Source organism: Lycorma delicatula, chromosome 2 (assembly GCF_047948215.1).
Source record: "Lycorma delicatula isolate Av1 chromosome 2, ASM4794821v1, whole genome shotgun sequence".
Classification (NCBI taxonomy): Eukaryota; Metazoa; Arthropoda; class Insecta; order Hemiptera; family Fulgoridae; genus Lycorma; species Lycorma delicatula.
The window spans coordinates 146,464,323-146,487,393 of record NC_134456.1 but is presented as its reverse complement, the minus strand read 5'-3'; the positions used below and the strand labels follow the sequence as shown (position 1 = coordinate 146,487,393).

The window sequence follows — 23,071 nt, the reverse complement described above, 5'->3', positions numbered from 1 at the left end:
GGACTGTTTGTCGATGGACAGTAGTTGTTGACTGTTCCAGTAATCACAGTCCGAGTGTGTTTCAGATCACGAATGTCCTCCATGAGGTGTACTGATGTAATGTTCCCAATCAGCAGGGGCGTTTCCTGTACAGGAGGGCAGACTGGCAAAAATTTGTCTATATATTATCAGCCAGACTTTGTGTCTTGGGCTGGAGTTTGAAAGATTTCAAGATGGTGGAGAGGCTTTCTCTTGCTTACGTAGATGCTGCAGAACACTCTATCCTACATAGTTCTGGTCGGGAGAAACTGCTCCATGGTGGAGAAGTTTACTGACTTGAAGCAGTCTGCAAGTTTTCTTAGGTGAGCATCACAACATGAGGGTGACTCTGAGTGACGAGCAGAACTTGCTTCCGAGTATAGGGATTTGAGGACCTGACATTTTCATATGTTTCGCACAACAAAAGGGGATTCTTGGTGTTCTTTTATGCAGGTTCAAGGTAATAAGGATCCCTGGGGTGTTGTTTATAGGAGTTTGAGATATAAAGGAAAGAAAGATATTCTTCTGTCTGCTCTTTCAACCAGAAAGGGTGTACTGACTGGCAGAACAGAAATACTGTGTATTTTGTTGAATGATTTTCTGTCAAATGATGATGTGGAAGGTGAGTGACAGTATTATCTGCGTGTTAGGCATGAGGTCGTTTCTTTTCATTCAGGTACGACATCTTTGGAGATTACTAAGGCTGAGGTGCGGCAGGTTATTTGCAGTTTTGCAAGGCATAAGGCCTCCTGGGAAGGAGCCTGAACTTCTTGTTCACTTGTTGGGTGTAAGTGCAGGCATTTAAGGTTCTCAATAGAATGCTTCTTGCTGGCTATTTTCCGCTTTGTTGGAAAAGAAGTGTGATTAAGCTTCTTATTAAGATGGTGACAAGGATTATATAGTGAGTTCATTATACAGGCCTCTGACGCTTCTGCCAGTGCTTGTTAAGGTATTTGAGAAAGTGCTGTATTTGTGGATTAAAGGAAGGGTTGCAAAATTTCTTAATGGATGACCAATTTTTGATTTTCGTACAGAGGATGCAATTTTAAAAGTGATTGACGTCATTATAACTTTGACTCTGCGTATATCCTGGGTATATTTTTGGATAAATCCGAAGAATTTAATAACTTGTGGTGGTTCTCTGCGTTGTATCAATTACAACAGTGGACGCACACATGTAATGGAATCAGGTTGCCAGAAAGTTACTTTTGAAACTGATATGTAGTGATTCGTGATGATGGCACTGAGGTAAGTAAGGTCTGCTCTTAATGCAATGTGCTGAGCCTTCTGCTTTGGGTTGTGGATTTCGACTCTCTCATGCGGTTGTGGTTGTCCAATGGATGTCATTTATCACTTATGCCAAAGATGGGCTTCTGTGGATGTGGACCTCCCCGAACTAGCATGAGACTCAGTTCCTTTTGAGGCATGGCATATTTCAGGACACGCTGACTTGATTTGGCTTGACTGAGTCGGGTTAGTGTCCTCAATGCTTAGAATCATTTGATACACATCATGTGTTGTATGTCTGCTCAATATATGAGTTTATATGTGCAGAAGTGGTCAGGGAGCTTGAATGTATTGATTGGTTCAAGTCTGGATCTGAAGACTAACTGGAAAGTTAGAGATAAGTGGCACATTGTACAGAGATTTTTTTAAGGTTTTTGGCGCTCAAAACAACTGCAAAGAATGTTTAGTGTAGAATAGTAGCCTGCAAGGCTAGGGACCCATTAGGGTGTTTTTCAGCCAAAGTAGGTGCATTCGGCAACTGTGCCCAGTTGCTGTTTGGAATGATCACGGGCTGATTGGTAATTTTGGTTGCTTTAGTATAGAAGGTCAAAATTGTGATGTTGCCAAAATGTTTTGGAGGGTATGAGATTAATGTTTTTTTATAACACAATTTGTAAATTTTTTATTGGTTATCAGATTTTTTTTATTCGATTTAGTATAGTTTGAAAAATATATTTTGTTAGTTGATGGGTTTTAACACCGATTGAAATGTCTTTCAAATTTGCATTGGTGCCATCCAGAAATATATAACAGGTATTGAGGTCTAAAAGATGACCTCCATACCCATTAGGAACAAGGAAAGCCCATTACGACTAGGAAAGAAGGGAGTGGTGTGGCGACCGAGTCTGTCTTCCCCTATAGGGTCAGGATGGATGGAGGAGCTCCCTGTAACTGTAAAAACACATTTTCTTCAAGAATAAGGGTTGTCCTTTTGGTCTACGAGCTATTTCAGTCAAACTGTTGAGATCTAGAATTATTTGCTCCTTCAGCAAAGCATACTACCTACCTATCACCATCTAAGTTACCATTCTCATGACAAATGGTCCAAGAAGTGTCTCCTGTTATTCCAGTCCATAAATTTAACCACTCTGTATGCTGGGTATGTTTTCACGATACTAATGTGGAGACCATAACCTACTGTTACTATTAATAAAATAAGCTGAGCTGAAGCTTCTTCAGTGAACAATATTTTGAAGCAAGAATTAGTTCTTGTTTATCTCAGTGTCAAAATCTCACTGAATTCAACTGTCCCATCAAAATCATCTTTAATAAGTTCTTGTACTGATTTAATTCTGTATGGATGGTATTTATGTGTTTTTATACTTTTTGCACTGACCCCCTAAATAAATTATTTGCAATCGCTCTTGCCAATTGTTGATTATTAACAGAAATTTCTGCTAATATTCCTTCTTCAATAACTTCATCTGTACTGGGTCAATCAGAATTTTTAACATAAAAAATGCTACCTGTAAGTTGAAAATTTTTTATTAAATCTGTAACTGGGATCCTGGAAATTGTACGAGTAGAGAATTTTGCACAATAAATGCATAAGATGTTCCTTTGTATCATTTTATTTCTCCAAATAAAAATACAATTTCTACTCTTTCTTGATTTGAAAAAAAACATTGTTTTTTTACCAAAGATCTATTTTTCATAATTAATGTAACTTACCTTTGTTTAATTGTGGATCAGCTGTTGACATTGCCAACTTATGAAATAAAAATTACTTTCTTAAATGTTTCTTACGAAATAAAATTTTAATGTTAAAACATCAGTAAATTTTATTTAACTATTTTTAAATTAAATATTTTTTAAGTATTTGAAAAGATTTAATAATTAATTTTTTTTTCAATTTTTAATCAATATAATGAAACTTTTGGTTGCCATTTTGGTCTAAAAAATTAAAATTTAATTTTTTTGACACTGTTTTGCTTGTTACAAAGACCTTTAAAATAAGTATCACATGACCTTATGTACCATTTAAAATTTTTGAGTCATCTCTGCCTCCTGCCAAAGGCCAAAAACTTTAAATTGGCACTTAATGAGTTGTCCTTAAAGTTATCTCAATTATAAAAAACATTAGAGGGAGTATAATTTACTTTTCAGTAATTCAACACAAACACACACACACACACATACAAAATAATAAACAAAAAATATCAGATGCCATGCCATGCCATATGGCATGGAAAACACTAATTCATTGCATGAAAAATGTAAATGCCATGCATGAGCATCGACATTTTTCTGAAAAAATTTATTTGAAAAAAATTATAAGAACATGTGTTCTTATCATTTTCTGATTCAGAAAATGTTTTAGCACAGGGCATATACTAAAAATGGTGTAGTACTTAACATGTTCATATCATTTAACCCATCAGAGAAAATTTTTTTCAATCTATTTTTTCTTACTGATTAAGGATTTAAAAAATAAAACATTTAAGATAAGTGTATATTTTGGAATTTTAGGCTAATATATTTATATTAATCTAATATAAATATTCAGAAAGTTCCATTTGAAATGCCTTATTTTTATTTAACTATATCCCCCAAAATACTACACATATTGACATGAAACAAACATTAAATTAAAGCCTGTCTTATCAAGTTACAACAAAAAATCACATTACATCATATCACTTCCACATGTGTCCCGCCAATCACACAAAGAATATCCAGTCGATAGGCGATTTCTTGGCATGTTCATAGAAGCATTTCTGGTGTGATGGTTGAAATGGCATTCAGAATGCTCTCATGCAGCTCCTGGATGTTTACTACTTTTGTCGTATACACTCTGTCTTTGATGTAACCCCAGAAGAAGAAGTCCAGAGGGATTATGTCTGCTGATCTGGGTGGCCAGGGAATTGAACCACCTCCTCCAATCCACCTACCAGGAAATGTCTCTTCCAGCATTTCCCTTACCTCAACGAGCTAGTACAGAGGAGCCCCATCTTGCTGGAAGAGAATATTAGGATGCCTATGCTCAATTTATTGGAACGCAAACTGCTCCAACATGTCAAGAAATGAAATGTCTGTTACAGTAACTTCAGTGAAGAGGAAGTGTTCTAAAAATAGGGCATTTCAAATAAGTATTTGTGTGTGTGTGTGTCAAAGACATTAATGACATTCAGAATTTTTGATTTATCTGCCACTTAAAAATAACATAATGTATAAATCTGTAAATATATTATCTCATATCAATAGAGCAACAACTTTAAATCTGGAACCATAAATTATAAAAAGTTTATGAAGATAATAAATACTTACCACTACACATATTGATAATTCTCTTTATCAGTCAAAAGTGGTTCCTGTTCAACAGGAGTCTTTACATGATAGCGTGTAACCCAATCTGTAGGATCGGGTCGAAATAATCCAAAACATCGCAGCTGTAGAAAATCAACAAAATTCTGACAGACACCACGATGAAATGGACTGCGTGCAGCACCTGGTGCAGGCAGTGCAAAGTGCCTGTACCGTGCTGCATTCATACGCTCATTTGTAGTCATACCAAGAAGACCAATCTATTAAAAACATGAGAAAAAACATAAAAAACAATTCTTTGTACAAGGATATTTATATCAAAACATACATATAAAATACATTTCAATTGTACGTCACTAAAAAGTGCATAAATTAATTAATTCGTAACTAAAGGAAGAAAAGAAAATAATCAAATCATATAAACCTTCTTCAGGGCCATGTTTCAGAGCATCTTCATACTTTTTTGCGTAAATTAAATTGCTTATAAGCACCTTAAAATGTTGGTGTTTTGTGTCCATTGTTATTTAACATTAATTAGTTGATTAATTAAGTAAACATTAGTAATCGGCATTGGTAAAGAAGGTTCAAGTACAGCTCAATGCTTATTATTGCAGCAAAAGTATATGTGTACATGTAACTTTGCTTAATAATTGCATTTTTGGATAAGACAGAGTACGTACAAAAACCAATATCAACATATTATTTCATAATACTTCAAATGTCTATATTTATAAATAATTTATTTATAAATAAAAATGCAATCGGAGATCGTACTCATGTTTGTGCACAATTAAATCACTTCTAAATTCATTACCTTATCCATACAAATGCATAGCCACAAAATGCTTCCCAGTTAATCTGCTGCACATTGAAAATCGAAGAATAAGTACACACTGATTGCTGCACTATGAAGTAAGTAGTAACCATATGAAATTTAAAACACATGTTTTAATAAATGAAAATTTGAATCCTGTAGAATTAAAATTAACCTGAATATGAACTGAAAATTTCAACCAAACCTTCTAACGAAAAAAAAAAATTAAGTTAACACTTGACAGTTAAAAGGAGAGTGATGACAAATAGACAAATAGATTACAAAATCATTAATATACGGGGAACACTAACAGGCTTGTTTGGGTATTTTACACTGTGATTTATTGATTATTGCTACTGCAAATAATGTTAAAATTTAAAACATTACTGTATAGTACAAATTTTCTGACATAAACGGTTTGGAAACTGTTGTCCTGACTTGACCACAGAAATATAAATTATTGAAAACACCTTCTTTGTAGATGACGGTAATCTATAAATCACTTCTTAAAAGTGTTTAATGCCTGTCAAGCTTTGCAGTATGTTATTTCTAAGTTAAGACAGTAACTAAGTATTAGTACAAAAAAAAAAAAAAAAAATATTTTATATAGGTACTTTTTGAAGGTCTGGCTTGTTGAATTAGCACTGCCATGGTACAATACAAAAAGACTTCTCAAAATACTACATAGTTCAACATTTTCTTCATCAGCTTCTAATAAACAATTAAATGGTAAACAAACAGATGTCAGATGGTAGACTTCTTTTTTTGGGTTTTAACACTGGAGTTGCGTTATTTTTATTTCACAATATATAAAAAAAAAATGGCATTAAAAAATTTTAAAGGCAAATTTGGAAAAGAGGACAAAATAAATTAGTTGGAAGGGTACCTAGGAGGAGTGCCAAATAAGGGTTTTATCAGATATTGTAACCTTTCTAAAATAAATACAACATTCAGGCCGTTTAATGATTCTCAAACTCTAGATAATACATAATATAATTTATATCTCTGAAATACTGGAATGAGGAAATATTGTAGAAACTTCTCAAAGTAAAACTGCAAAAACATTGACTTCATCCCTTGAAAATGTATTTGTTCTTTCATATAATGAAAGAATAGATATCTTCACTTGTACTTAATCAATCTATCACTGAAAACATGTAATTTTTCATCTAATTAAAATATGCTAATATACACTACTGCTTAAGAAAGGGGTTAAAAAATAAGTTCAATTATACAACTATAACTAACTCTCTTGCTAGTTTTCCTAAGATTTCTGAAAAGATAGTTTACTAATAATCTGATTAATATATAATCAAACTGTTAATATATAATTGAATTGACTCCTTTTCAAGCTAGATTGGTATGGCATTTTAAGTGTGGAGGAAAGGAAAATGGGGCTGCTCATGTCTTTATATAAGCTATAATATGATTATGAATTTTAATGAATGAAAAGCTCTTTGCCATTTGGGCTTTTTTTAGGGGGGGGTTTCTGCGCAAAAAATGCTTTTGCATTATTATTACCCAATGTAATGGATGTATTGGACATCCATTAATGGATTGTAATGTAATGTATTGGAAAAGATATATTTGCTGTAATAAAAAAAAATATATCACATTATATACCTAAATTAATAAATAAAATTACCATCTGCATTACAGCAAATGTCAGAAGTAGCCAAAACATCCTACAGTAATTTAAATATAAATGGACAGCCCTAACAAAGGATAGCAAGCAACATCTCATTATCTTCTAAAATAGTTGTGACACAATACCTCATAACAGATACAATCCACAAAGTAGGTGGTGCACTGTTAGTTGGCAGTAGCAGCGAGCACAAAGGGGTGCATCTGTTAGCATAATCAGGTATCCATGAGTGAGCCCAATGCACCCTATTCACGAACAGCAGATAATAAAACATCCTTTCAACAGTAATCTCTGCATGAGGAACTCCAAGGTGAAACAGTGTTCTTAATTAGATGAAGTTTATTGTCCATGGTATTCTTCCATTCACTTTGCCACTCATTGTGAACTACCCTCGTCAGGAAACAGACAAGATCACGAAGCAACGCGATTGGTAAAAATAGACTGAAAACAAGATTCTTTTGCCTCACTAACTACGCACTCATTGCCTGAAATTTCTATATGGCTGGGGATCCAATAAAAGCTCACCACTGTATTACGGTGATTCATTTGTGAAATGACACAATGAACCTCACAGAAAACAGGGTGTCTGGAATACACATCATTAACTACCTGTAAAGCACTCATTAAATTTGAGCAATTAAGAACATGTCAAAATGTTGGGCTAATTACATATAAGGCCTTATTAATGGCATACAGTTTTGCAACGAAAATACTAGTGATGCTGGGAAGGCCAAATATGCATAAGAACAGCTTTACCCTCTCGTCCTCTGTCCTGTTTTATAGTCACATCTTTCGCAAACATATCCGCAAAACGACAGAACATCCTGGGGATGGAGGTGAGTCTCCTATAGATGTATTAAAGGATTTTTTCTTTCATTAGGATTTCAATATCATCACAGTGAGAATAGAGTACACAAACATTCCATAGAATATTTTTTGTAGCCATAAAAAAAATACTTTTTTCTGTTAAATATATAAGAGCTCTGCATGCAAATTACTTATCATATACTATCCGGTTTTTCTTTTTACTATTGATAATTTTTAAAAAGCTTCACTTCTTTAAGCACTTCATCGGCCTCCATTTCCTTGGAATGTTCTCCAGATGGTAGTGGGAATTTGGAAGCCTTGTTATGCTGGAAACACCGTACCAGGTGACGAGGCTTTAGTAGATCTCTTCATAGGGATCTTGGTAACTTGCTGCATTGGAACATCAGGAATTTTCTTTGATGGTGGAGTGTTTGAAGTGAGCTTTCAATTGCACTCTGGAAATGGAGTGGCTCAAAAAATGAACCAAAAGATAAAAATAGACCAAAAAATCAAAACAAACTAACTGCCTTGGTTTCGCCGATGACTTGGCACTGTTAAAAAATGACATCAACAAAGCTAAAACACAGATATTAGAACTTTAAAACATTGCAAATAAAATTGGCCACAAAATATCAAATGAAAAGACAGATATTATGCCCAAAAAACCAACACAATTAAAAGAAGTAAACATAAACAATAATAAAATCAAAATAGAAATCCAATTTAAATACCTCGGAGAAATAATAACAAACACCCTAAATGAAAAAACCTTAAACCAAACAACATCAAATAAACTAGCTAAAGCACAAAAATTGGCCTGGTACACCTACACTAAAAAACATCTACCCATAAACACAAAAATAATACGCTAAAACAGTTATAAAACTGGAAGCCACATATGAATCAGAAATACTCTTCCACCTGAATAAACAATCAAAGACTGACAGACTCCAGAAAATAAAAAGAAGAATTGGGAGAACCTGGATCAACAAAATGTACCACAGAAAGACAGACAGTGGAGGATTGTACCCAACAAACAAAGTTGTATACCAAGAGTTAGAACCCATCACTGATACCATATATAACAAGAGAGTAGGATTCTCTGGCCATATAATGAGGATGCAAGATTTGAGACTTCTGAAAGAGCTGGTAGAGTACAATCTCAATTCAGAAAAACCAGAACGGGATTCAGATGGATCTGAGAAATAAGGAAAGAATCTGAAGGAAATATTGGTTTTATACCAGAAGCCACCACAGACAAGGTAAAATTAAACGGAGAAATCAAGAAGAAAAACACTTGCTTCACATAAATAAGAAAGAAACTCACAATATCATAGAAATCAGTATGCAATTACAGAACATTTGTTCTCCATCATGGGATGTTATCATCATTCAACACCCCGCAACTCACTAGCACTTGAAGCTCTTGCATTACTTTTCTTCTGTTTTATTGTCTAAAAATCCTTTTACCACCCTTACAAATGATTTCCAGGCTTTTAATCTTTGTTTGATCCATGGCTTTTATAAAATATTTCATTAATCCTTGTATGAAGCAGAAGAATTTTATCGGTTTCAAAAAGAGGGATGTGAAGAAAAGAAGTTCTCTTTGTTCAGTCTTTTATTTTTACAGACTGTTGCTATATTGTTCTTTTATCCCATAAATATAAAAAAATAAAATATTTTGTGAACCTATTTTGAAGGCCCATTATAATAATAGGCAGAGTCTATATCAGTAAGCCTTCTCCATGGAGAATCGGTCTAAGTGCATATGACTCATTTCTTTATTCAATTTTGTATTTGTTATTTTATTGAGTAGCCTTCTCTGTTCGTAAGACAAAAGTACATCATTAAAATGATTGGCAGCTCACACCACACTGTATAGATACCAAATGGCAAATTAAAATCTTTTTGTTGTTGTTGATCCACTTAAAAAACAGACAAAAACGAGGGTTTGATAAAACTTCGACTGACGTAGTCGGCCAAGGTTTTAGTTAGGAATGAGAGAATAATGACATTACAGAGGGAGTGAAATTTTCCTCTGTAAGGTCTATTATACTGAGATACAGCAAGGCAAACCTTTTTGTAAAGTTTCTACCTTCTTGATAAATAAGTGTATTATAACAGTTTGCAGTGATCCGAAATAGGTTAAAAAGCTCAGAAGTGACACTCTGCTTATTGAACTAAATAATTTGGTACGTCAAAAACTGGTAGTCCTTAAATATATAGAAAAAGACAGAGTGGTAGTGGAGCCCCAGAAGATGCTGAATTTCAGCGAGGGGATTATCTTTTGCCATGACCTGGCTGATGTGGAGTTATCTGGAATAACAGACGAGTTGTCACTGCAGTCAGCTACATTAGTGCAGAGGATAATGTGAAAAGAGAACAGTGTTGATGTGCCAACATACTTGCTAATTCTAACCTTTTCAAGTCTGACACCATTCCTGAAAAGATAAAAGTAGGTTACTTCAGTAGGATAAAAGTAGTGTACGACTACATATACCTAACCCCAGGCACAGCTTTCAATGTCAGGGTTTTGGCCACAACAACGATGGTTGCACTAAATAACAGGTTTGTGCACGTTGCAGCTGTATTGGACACAATGACACCACATGTGCTGAGGTAGAAAAGTGTGAAAATTTTAAAGGTCCACCCTCAGCAAGATCGAGAGAATGCCCCATTTACAAAGAAGAGAAATCTATTTTAAAGATCTGTACTGAACAGAAAGTTCCTTTTTCAGAGGTTCGACAGTAATACAGAAACTCCCTTAACATGAGGAATCCTGTACAATCTGGAGTAAGTTTTGTTCAGGCACTCTTCAAACAACATACAAAAAGAGAAAGAATGCTGATCTTGCAAAGAACTGACTAAATTTGTAGAAGTATTATCAGACCAAGTAAAGTCCCTCACGGCTGGGCTGCTATTATAGCATTAAGTACTGCTACTAGAAGCATTAAGTACTGCCAGTAGAAGTTAAGTGGTTTTAAGTTATCTTCTTAACTTAATAGGAAACTAAGAAAATGTTATCATATTCAGATGTTAACATTATTTTATTTTCTTTTTACATAGACTAATAAACCTTATGTAGTTGAATAAAATGTTATTTAGAAATAAAAAAAATTCTTACCAAGATTATCATTTTTCAACATTTTTTTTTAAATGTATAATAGTATTGCTCATAACAAAATAATAATGTTTATAGTTATTTTGCAATTACTTTTTAATATTCTATAGTAAAATCATTAATTAGTTAAAAATAAATAATTTAATTAATGTTACACAAAAACATGTTTTTAAGATTAGTTTATTCTGTAGTCTTTAATTTACTAAGGAGTAAATATAAAAAATCAAACAGAACCAAAAATTGTAAAACTGTATATTAACAGATACTAATTTTACCTGATAAAGCTGACAGCAGAATAGTGTGGCAACCCAAACAGAATGAAGAAATGAATTCAAACCCACCCAAGCTACCCAAGCATCACATTGTGCATAATTCCATAGTGCTGGAAAAGAAATAATAAAAAGACAATAAAAAAAATCCAAAAATAAAAGAACCATTCATTCCTAACCATTAGAACCAAGTACATAATATAATCCTAATACATCAAATGAAAATAGCTAACATAATAAAAAATATATATGTTATAATTAATTAATTAGATATTAATTTTCAGAAATAGACAATGTAAATTAACAAATTAACAAGTATTAACATCCAAAAATTTCAAGCATCTTTTATCTACATGGTCACTAACAAAAAAATGCAATAACAATAACAATAATACAAGATTACAACCATTTTATATTAATGCAATCATTAAAATATCTTTCATAATGTTATATCAGAAAAATTAATTATTATTAAATTACAGTTTTATAAGATTAAATGGCAAATTCTTCAAAAAGGAAACAATGAATCCCTAAGCATGATTTATGTAAATAAAACCTCACATAAAACATTACATTTAAATAATTAAAACACACAAGCACATCCACATATTACTTTGCACTATGGCATCTGAAATAAATCCAACCCATAACAACACAGAAAAGTTAATAGCAGAGCACAAAAAGTCAAGTCCGGCATATGCTACTGTAATAATATATAAAAAAAACATACGTCATAATAAAAATCAGCCAAGAAGATTTTACCAGATTTTTTACTAATGAAGAGATTGAATTAAAGAAATAATTAGAAACCTTAAGAATAAAATGGGAAAGTTCCATAAAGATGAAACTTCTAAAATGCAAGGGCTATTCAGAAATGAACTTCCAAATAGGTTCTCGGTATTGCACAAAGGAAAGGGAGTAGCAATTCCATTTTTGCACAATTGAGCCGGGTTCAGTGTACTTCTAGTAGTGTTATTGGAAATAGTGCTAATTTGTTTGTTCCTGTAAAACTCTTGTTTGAAATGACTGTTGTTATGCCGACTGTAAAGTGCATGCACCATTATTAGTTTTCTTCACGCAAAAAACACGTCACTTGCTGAAATTCATCATGAACTTTGTGCAATGTATGGAGGGAATATCATGAGTGACAATGCAGTATGACAATGGTGCCATATGTTTCAGGAAATTGAACAAACATTCATGACAATGAAAGAAGTGGTCATCACTCAACCTCAATTGTCACAGATAAACTTGTTGCAAGTGTCGATGTGAAAATTTGAGAAAATCATCTATTCATCACAGAATTATCCAAATTTTTTCTTACATACCACACATATAGTGCTGTATGAAATCATAATGAACAGGTTAGGCTTTCGTAAATTTTGTGCTCACTTGGTGCCTAAGCTTCTGATGAACACACAAAAAGGAGGATGGGGTCAGCACAACCTTCCTTCACCATTACCATAACGAGAATGAATACCTTGATCATATTGTAACAGGCGATGAAACATAGATTGTTAAATTTATTAACATGGACACAAGCTCAATCACAATGAAGCGAGCCACACCAGTTCTCATCGAAAACCCTTAAATACCTGTCAAATATTTTCATAAAAAACTGATGACAGCCATTTTTTCAGACCATGAAGGTGTGACCTTGATTGATTTTATGAAGACACACAACAATTAACACTGAAACCTACTGCGAGATGCTGAAGAAATTGAGATAGGCCATAAAAAAACAAACAATATGGCATCATGCTGAGTTCAGGCATCGTTTTTCTTCATGATGACACTCATCTGCATACTGTAAAATGCATTCAATGCAAAATTGACAGTTTCAAATGAGAATTATTCAACCATCCTCCATACAGCCCTGATTTGGTTTCTAGTGAGTATCACCTTTTCCCAAAAATAAAGAAATGGTTAGCGACACAGCATTTAAAAATGATACGGAGTTGAAAAACAGTGTTACTACCTAACTTAATTCACCAGCAGCAGAGTTTTATGATGAGGGTATTCAAAAACGTGTTCACAGATATGATGTGCCTTAATTTGGATGGCAATTATGTAGAAAATTAGCTAAAAGACGTGGCTATAAGATATAATAAATTGGTTCTTTATCAACTGGTATTTTCTTCATAATGAATCAGAAGTTACTTTCTGAACAGCCTTTGAATGTTACAGAAGAAAGATCCAAAATTCCTCAAAAAATTATTTTAAAAGTATGTGAAACAGAAAAAATTCCATATTTTGGATTTGGGGAGATGTCTTTAGTCATCTTCTCCACAAAAAAAGGTAACAAATAGGTTTAAGCAACTGTCATAGAATATCTTGTTACCTATTTCATACAAAATATTAACTAAAGTAATACAAAATCAAATCGAACTCAAAACAGAAAAAGAATTAAGATTAAGAATACCAAGTTAGATTTAGCAATCCCAATCTTGTTTGGAATAAATTCTTTTCGTTAAACTTCTTAATCATTATAAATAACAGCTAAAAATTATATAACAGTCTTTGTTGACTTTAAAAAAGCATATGATTCTGTAGATCTCTTTTTGAAATACTAAAAGAATTCAGAGACGATGAGAAATGCAATCAGAGAAACCATTAAAAATACAACTAAGTTAAAATTTTAAATAAAATTTCTAAACCTTTTCTCTACAAACCAACAGTAAAAACAGAGTGATGGACTCTCACCAGTGACTGAAAAAACAATGTGAAAGCCAAAAGTACTCCCTTTAAAATAGGCTCAGTAAAATATTACATGATAATTGATTCTCTTGCCTTTGCAGATGGTTTGGTTATTTTCTTGGACGATACCAAAAGAGTAACAGAATAAATTAAAGTATTACAAGAAAGAGTAGAAAGGACAAGCCTATAAATAACTTTTGAAAAACCTAATTATATATCAAACATCAAGAATGCTTCAAGTTTTTTAAAAACGAGGTATAGAAAAATAGAAAAGTAAACAGTTTAAATGTCTCTGAGAAACTGTACTATGGAATGGCTAAGAAAAAATAGTTCTTATAAATCATGTAAACAAAATGGAATCAGCATACTGTCTAATGTAAAACATGTACTACTAAAGATCTATCTCTAGAAATGCAAAACTAAGCCATTCGAATAGAGCAATTTATACAGAATGTTTGACAAACATTCTACTCTAAAAAAAGAAATCTAAAAGAACAAAAATAAATTTTTAAGGAAAATTCTTAGTTTTATACTACCTACTGACAAAATGCTGTAACAGAAATTTAAAAAAAATAATACAAAAGAGATGCCTGGCTTTTATAAACCACATTTTAAGGCTGAATGATAATAAAATTTCTAAGAATAACTTCCTTTTTTATCTAAAAAGACTAAAAACACGTATAATAAAAAAGATATGAAAGATTTAAACAAAGCAGGAACACAAATTCCAGACTCACAAAATTTGTAATTAATCAAGAAAAAAATTAAAAGAAACCTCAGAAAGGAGTTTTCTAGAAAAGGAAGAAAAAAAAAGGATTCAGGAAAAAAGTTCAGTGAGAAAACTAAGAAGTATGGAAGGAAAAGAAGAAGAGAGACAATGAACAAGACAAAGGTTAAATATGTTTCACATTCAACTGAAACCACAAAAAAATAATATCTTAATAAAAAGTAAAATAAAAATGTTTAAATAAATAATAAATGAGAAGAAAATAATGAAAGTAAACTAAATAGAACATATTTTTTGTATAACAACCGGCAGAAGTTTATGGTGTTTAAATATAATTACTGAAAAGTGTTTGTATACTGTATACACCTACATTTTTTTTTAAACATCGAAATAATGTAATATAATTACAATGATTAATAATAAAATTAATCTATTTAATATTAATATAAATGAAATAACGATATTGAACAAGAAAATAATTCTAAACTTCTTATCACTTTGTAATATGGTTACACAAAATTAAATAAACTTAACAAAAATACATCCATGCCCTGAGGTAGATAATCCCCACGTCCGGAACACAACATCTATGTTCCATGTCCAGCGCGACAACAGCTGTAATCACGTACATTACATATAGCTGGCTAACGGGGTTCCGAGTATTGTTTCTCGGATATACTTTTCTCGGCCGATTTTCATCTGCAGGCCGAATTAGAGGACTGGATTTCACGGCCACCTGCAGATACAAAATTTTCACTAATTATGGAAATGGATTGATACTGCCTTTAGAGCTGGCGATGTGGCGGCCACGGTCGAAGTTATTTGCAGGTGTAACGGAGACCTTTCGTTGTCCACATGCCCCCCGCGATGGCAAGTCTGAAAGCCTCGGTGTGTAAGGGCCTGGAGTCAGTGCAGAGACTGCGCATCCGCTCTCTGCCAGGACATATGCCGGTTCCACCGGAGTACCGGAACGGACCTCCAGGGTTGGTAGCCCTGGAGTAGGGGTGTACCCCGGCGGCTAGCCTTACTACAGCAGGGATTAATCGTTCATGCAAACTGAACAACCAAACGTGGCAGAAAGGTTCACGCAAACACCCTCGTCTAGAACCAGCCGTTTTGCCAGAGGCAAAACGGAGAAAGGGCGCAGAATCTCGTAAAATTGAAGTTGAGGCTAGGAAAAGCTTGCAAAAAGCTTTCTTCAAAAGCAACGTTCCAAAGCCAAAATAGTTAGTTATTACAAAAGAAGACGGTAATTTCTCGAAGGTAAGTCCATTCCTCATTGCTCGAGAAATAACAAAATGTGCTGGAGGCCCTGTTAAGGAAATTAGGAAAACTTTCACTGGACTTCATGTAGAGACTGTAAATGATATACAGTCTCAGAAGATCCTAGGTCTTAAAAAAATTAGAGAACTAGCTGTACGTGTTGATCCCCACGGCAAGCTCAACACCTCAAGGGGTGTTGTGGTCTGTCGGGATCTTGTTAACTGTACGGAGCAGGAAATTGTAGAAGAATTAGCGTCGCAGGGAGTATTAGAATGTCGGAGGTTGAACATGAGAAGGAATGGCGAAGTCCTACCTTCAGCATCCCATGTTCTTACATTTAACTGGCCTACTTTGCCGGAGAAGATAAGAGCGGGCATACATCGGTTGGATGTGCGGGCATTTGTCCCGCAACCAATGCGATGCTTTAAATGCCAACGCTTTGGACACACCGCTGTTAGGTGTGAGAGGCCGCAAATATGCGTGTGCGGTGATGAAGTTCATGAAGGAGAGCCGTGTAAGGAGCCTCCTACCTGTATAAACTGCAGAGGACAGCATTCCTGTAGATCCAGGAACTGTCCTGTATACAAAGACGAAGTGGCTGTGCAGGAAGTAAAAACCCTGCAAAAGGTCAGCTACTTTGAAGCTAAGAAGATCGTAAACGCCCGCAGACCTAGAGCAACAACAACCTATGCTCAGGTTGCGGCTGCTGTTCATGCTCCTGCTCCAGTTGCTGTTGATGAGAGTGCAATCATCAACAAACTCGCACCTACCTTGGCTGGCTTAATTGAGAGGATAATTGAAAATAAAATGAAGCCTCTCAGTACTAAAGAACCTGTTAAGCCAAGAATAATTGTACAGCCTCCTGAAGTCATATCTCCAAAACAGAAAGTCGTTCCAGTACAGAAGTAAATGGACACTAAACCTGAAATCCAAGTCCGTCTTAGTGAGATTTTAGTTGATGAGAAGAAAGTGACAGCTACAGAGTCTGTTATGGAGGCTACCAAGCCTCCTGTAACTGAAGTGGCCTCTAAGCCTCAGAGGCCACAAAAAATTTCACAGGGGGGACGAATGTCCCCCCCTTCCGCAGGCGGTGACCGGTGCGTCCCTCGTGTCTGGGGTCGGCCAAGTTGCCGCCCCACAATCGACGCCTGTAACCGGTACCGATCCATGCCCGTCGTCGTCGGCGGCTTCGGTGGTCTCCGATTCGGAGACCGGAAGCTTTACGGGCGACGATCTTCTCCGTGAACACGATGCTGTTCGTAAGATGGAGAAGAAAAGAAAAAAGGATGGCCGAAGGGAAAACCTAGGCTATAATATAATTTAAAATCAGCGAGTCGATAGTACAATGGAACATCAATGGATGTTTTTCAAACATCCATGAGCTCCAACGCTTGGTACATGATGTAGACCCAATTTGTATATGTCTGCAAGAAACGCATTTCCGCCGAAATGAAAATTTTAAATTAAAAGGATTCAATATATTCCGGCGAGATCAACCGCCAAATGTAAGAGTTAGAGGTGGAGTAGCCATATTAACATCAACTAGAGCTACCACCGAAGCGGTTGTTCTAAACACCAACCTACAAGCGGTCGCCGTTAGAATGAAGCGTCCGCTCCAGGTCACTGTCTGTAGCATATACTTTTGCCGTATTTTGATTGGAATAAGGATGACATAGAAAGACTAATTTCCGAGCTTCCCCCACCTGTTTTACTGGTGGGTGACTTTAATGCTCATAATTCTCTTTAGGGATCAGATCGAGTAGATCCCCGTGGAAGAGAACTGGAAGGGTTCCTGATGAATTCTGAACTTATTATTTTAAACGACGGATCAGGAACCTTTTTCAATGCCAGAGATGGATCGACGTCCTGTATAGATCTTGCACTTATAAGCGGATCGATAGCACCGAGGTACAGCTTCCATATCATAGACGATTTGCATGGAAGCGATCATTTCCCGGTGCAAATTGTAACTGATATTACAAGAAAAACATATCCCATCTCTAAAAGATGATTATTTGATAAGGCAGACTGGACGAGCTTCACAGCTAGAAATATACTCCCAGAAACAACTGGAGAAATCGGGGACGATGTCGACGCCATAACAAATGCAATACTTGAGTCGGCATTGAGATATATTCCCAAAACATCTGGGAAACTTACGAAGAAACCCGTTCCATGGTGGAACGATGAAATAAGTGAAGCTATAAAAAGAAAGAAAAGGGCGTATAACGCCTTTAAGAAGCGTCCTAGCATAGAAAATCTTGTTGCCTTTAAGGAATACAGGGCGTATGCAAAACGTCTTATGATAGACTCAAAGAAACGATCCTGGCAGCAATACGTGTCATCCATCGACAAAACTACTACTGCAGCAGATGTTTAGAGGAAAGTGAAGGCGATTTGTGGGCGTAATGATTTTGCTCCCATAACTAGCCTTCAAGATGAAGATGAAATAAAAGACACTCCATATGAAATTGCAGAGCTGTTATCCAATCACTTTGAAAAGGCCAGCAGAACGGCCAACTACGAAGAAGATTTTCGTACTAAAAAAGAACAACTTGAAGGTCTACTAAACTTCAGAACTGAGTATAATTACTCATATAATGTACCATTTAAAATGGAAGAATTCGTGAAAGTATTGGAAAAATCAGGTAACACAGCTGCTGGTCCGGATGAAATCCATTATAATATGATCAGGCAGCTGAATACCACTGCAAAGCGTAGATTATTAGAACTTTATAATAAAATATGGCAGGATGGAATGTACCTGCAATGGTGGAAAAAAGCTCATGTTGTTCCAATACCAAATAAAACTAAAAATTTAACAGACCCCAATAGCTATCGTCCTTATTTCCTTGACGTGCGCTATGGGAAAAATATTTGAAAAAATGATTAATAATCGACTCGTCTGGGTTTTGGAAAAAGAAAACCTGATATTACCGTATCAAGCAGGTTTTCGGCAATACCATTCTACCACTGATCAAATGATCAGCTTAGAGGACGTTATATATAACCGCTTCATTACAAGGAAACATTGTGTCGGAGTCTTCTTTGACCTTCAGAAGGCTTTCGATATGACCTGGCGTCATGGTATAATGCTCCAGATACATGAATGGGGCATTCGTGGCAACCTGCCAGTCTTACTGAGCAACTATATGAATGACCGTACTTTCCAAGTACGAGTCAGTAGCGAATATTCATCTGTAAGAAATTTGGAAAATGGCATACCACAAGGTTCGCCGTTGAGCGGTACCTTGTTTACCACTGCCATTAATAAATTGATATTAGCCATTCCAGTAGAAACCAGCAAAAGCGTCTATGTTGATGATCTGGCAATTGTGTATGCCAGCAACAAGACTGCTATGGTGAGGTACAAATTGCAATGAGAGTACAATGTTCTAAATGAAGTTGCAAGGAATAACGGATTCCAATTCTCACCAGAAAAAACGTGCTGTTGTGTACACTTTTGTAGGAAGAGAATTCCTCATCAAAGTCCTGCGTTGACAATTGATGATAATCCAATCAATATAAAGACAATGTAAGATATTTAGGACTAGTATTGGATAAATCCCTTACATGGGGATTACATATACAGGACTTGAGTGATAGATGCAAAAGAGCCCTAAACATTATAAAATGTCTATCGAACCTAAATTGGGGCTCAGACAAAGAGACATTATTGAGATTGTATAAAGCATTGGTTCAATCTAAACTAGACTACAGATGTATCGTATATTCATCCGCTAGAAAGTCGCATTTAAAAAAGTTAGACATAGTTCATAATAGCGGAATAAGATATGCAACTGGTGCTTTCCGCACAAGTCCGGCTGCTAGTCTGATGTCTGAAGCCGGAATAATGCCACTACATTATAGAAGAGAGATCCTTTTACTAAGATACGCAGCAAATATATGGGCTTATTCTGCCCATATAAATAATAAACTTTTCAATAACCATCCTATGGCTGCATTATACGAACGTCGTGCTACCTATTCCAGACCAGCCGGAATTAGGTACCACGAATTAAGAAGTAAATACGAAATTGCCTTTCCAGATACATTGGCGATTTCTACTAGAGAAATACCACCATGGCTCTTGTCAGCGGTAAATACAAATTTGGATCTCTCTCAAGGAGAAATAAAAAAGAAACCAGCAGTGATCATTCAACAGGAATTTTTGGCAATCGTCAGTACTTACGAAGAACATATTAGAATTTATACTGATGGTTCTAAAACCGAACATGGTGTTGGATGCTCAATATATGTAAATGGAGAAGCCCACTTTTGGAAACTGCCAGATGTGGCCAGTGTCTACACGGCAGAACTCACTGCAATTCAGCAAGCTCTTCGCTATACTGAATACTATTGCGAAGAGAGAGTGTTAATATGTTCCGATTCTTTAAGTGCACTTGTCGCAATTCGGAACAAGAACATTAAGGATGTCCTAATTGCAAACATCCTGTCCATTTTATGCGTTCTAAAACAACGAGGACAGCGATGCGTATTTGTATGGACTCCGGGCATGCGGGTATTACAGGTAATGAAATGGCAGACAAAGCTGCCAGAAAGGCAACAGTCTGCGATGATTTGGATGCATTTCCTGTAAGAGTGGCAGATGTTAAAAACCGTCTAACAAACATAGTAAAAAACAAGTGGAATGCTGAATGGAGGAGTTTAAATACAAAATTAAACTCAGTAAAAACTTCTCCTTATAAATGGAAAAGAGACTTTAAGTTGACTCGCCGTGAACAAGTAGCGGTGACCAGACTTAGAATCGGTCACACGCGACTAACAAATTTATATTTGTTAACCGGCAAAGTGAGACCAATGTGCGGTGTTTGTAATAAAACACTGACAATCAAGCATCTGATAGAAGAGTGTACCATATATGAGGACCTCAGAGAGAGGTTCCGTCTTAGAAATAATATTAGTGCTGATCTGGATAATGGAAATGAAGAAAATATAGTTGCATTTTTACACGCCAGTGGACTTCTTAAAAGTCTATAAAATGAAAGTTTAAAGCTGTGATAAAAGAATCTCTAAGCGGTAGTTTTATATATATATATAAAGAAAGAAATGGTATTGATAAGTTGAAATTTTTATTTCATGGTCTTTTGAGAACCTTATCTCAAATTTTAATATTGAGGCCCTTTACACCCCGTAAGTGTTTGTGATTGTCCTTGTCTTTTATGTCTTAATGTTTATTGTGAAGTTTGTGTTTTTAAATAAAATGTAAGGGCCCTTTACACCCTTACATATGACGACCCTGATGGAGATAATAATTTCTTTTAAACAATGTGACGAGGGCTAATGACCTTAGCAGTCGATGCCCATAAAAATTCAGAAAAAAAAAATACATCCATTGTTAGTTAAAAGAAATAAAGGAAGAAATTTGATACATTACCCTAAGAAAACTCAGAATTTTTAAATCTAATAAAATTAATATAAAAGGTATGTATATTTATATAAGTATATATAAGTATTTATATAAGTATAAATATATATAATATATATTTATATAAGTATATGATAAATAATAACTTATAGCATGCATTCTGTGTTCTTTTGTTTTCAGTACTAAAACAAACAAATGTGAAAAAAATATTCATATTCAATTCAAATTTACTTTAAATTTTCAAATGAATGTTAGGCTATATGTCTTTACATTCACATGAATGTTTGTATTTAGTAATTTACAACGTGATCTTCAATTTAATTAATTCTTTTGTTTATACTTTTATAATTATTTTTGAAAAATTATATAATTTCTGAAACCATCTGCCGTGCTTTACAGATATGGAAACCTATAACATAAATACTTTTTAAAACCACTTTTCAATCAGTTTTTTTTAAAGAATGCCTCAAATGAATTTTAAAGAATTTTTCTTGGTAGACTTGTGCAAAATAACCATTCTCTATTTTGTTTTCTAAAAATCATGGGATTTCATTGTTACTCACATATTAAGAGATTCTAATAACTACTTTATGAAAATAGGTATAATCATTCTGCAATTACAAAAAGGTATTAATAAAAAATACAAAAATGAACAACATATGATTCAAACACACAGCATTAAAAACACATTGGAGCCATCTTTTAGCAAAAATGAAATGTGGAGGAGATAAAATATTTTACTTTGTTTATTAAAGTCTGTAGAATAATCTATGAAAAACCATTGCGGCAGTTAGTTCATTTTACAAATTCATAATCCTAGGAATGTAAACATGAACATATGGAAGAGTTTTTCAAAACTAAAAAAAATCAGTTTGATAACAAGGGAAACAGTTTTTAGTTATCCTATGACAAAGGATGGTTTTGCCAAATCACAAAATATAATTAAATTAATTGAAAATAAAATACAATATTCTTGGCTCTATTTATTATGGTAGCCATATTTATTAAAAAATCCTTCCCATCTGTAATGCAAGACCACCTGAGTTTTTGCAGTAAAAACCCTCTTTTCAGTACGTACAGTTACTAATAAAAATCAGAAATTGCAAATAACAATTTTTAAGGCTAAAACAGAATTATTTTATTAATAATTGAACATTTTTAATTGTTCAAACATAGTTTTATAATAAATTTGCACATTTTTTTTTTTTGTCTTCAGTCATTTGACTGGTTTGATGCAGCTCTCCAAGATTCCCTATCTAGTGCTAGTCGTTTCATTTCAGTATACTCCCTACATCCTATATCCCTAACAATTTGTTTTACATATTCCAAACGTGGCCTGCCTACACAATTTTATCCTTCTACCTGTCCTTCCAATATTAAAGCGACTATTCCAGGATGCCTTAGTATGTGGCCTATAAGTCTGTTTCTTCTTTTAACTATATTTTTCCAAATGCTTCTTTCTTCATCTATTTGCCGCAATACCTCTTCATTTGTCACTTTATCCACCCATCTGATTTTTAACATTCCCCTATAGCACCACATTTCAAAAGCTTCTAATCTTTTCTTCTCAGATACTTCGATTGTCCAAGTTTCACTTCCATATAAAGCGTCACTCCAAACATATACTTTCAAAAATCTTTTCCTGACATTTAAATTAATTTTTTATGTAAACAAATTATATTTCTTACTGAAGGGTCGTTTTGCTTGTGCTATTCAGCATTTTATATCGCTCCTGCTTCGTCCATCTTTAGTAATTCTACTTCCCAAATA

At 34.4% G+C, this 23,071-nt stretch overlaps 1 protein-coding gene across 3 annotated transcripts in view; it reads right to left on the bottom strand.

Moving 5' to 3' along the window:
• Hip14 (palmitoyltransferase Hip14) overlaps nt 1–23,071 on the bottom strand; it is a 133,944-nt gene that overhangs the window by 58,856 nt on the left and 52,017 nt on the right. For all 3 annotated transcript variants that reach the window (XM_075356409.1, XM_075356408.1, XM_075356410.1), the window contains exons 11-12: nt 11,232–11,338; nt 4,573–4,829 (exon numbers count right to left, since the gene is read on the bottom strand). In XM_075356409.1, coding sequence (XP_075212524.1) covers nt 4,575–4,829; nt 11,232–11,338 — 362 coding nt within the window. In that variant the 3' untranslated portion in view covers nt 4,573–4,574. The remainder of the gene's footprint in view (nt 1–4,572; nt 4,830–11,231; nt 11,339–23,071) is intronic.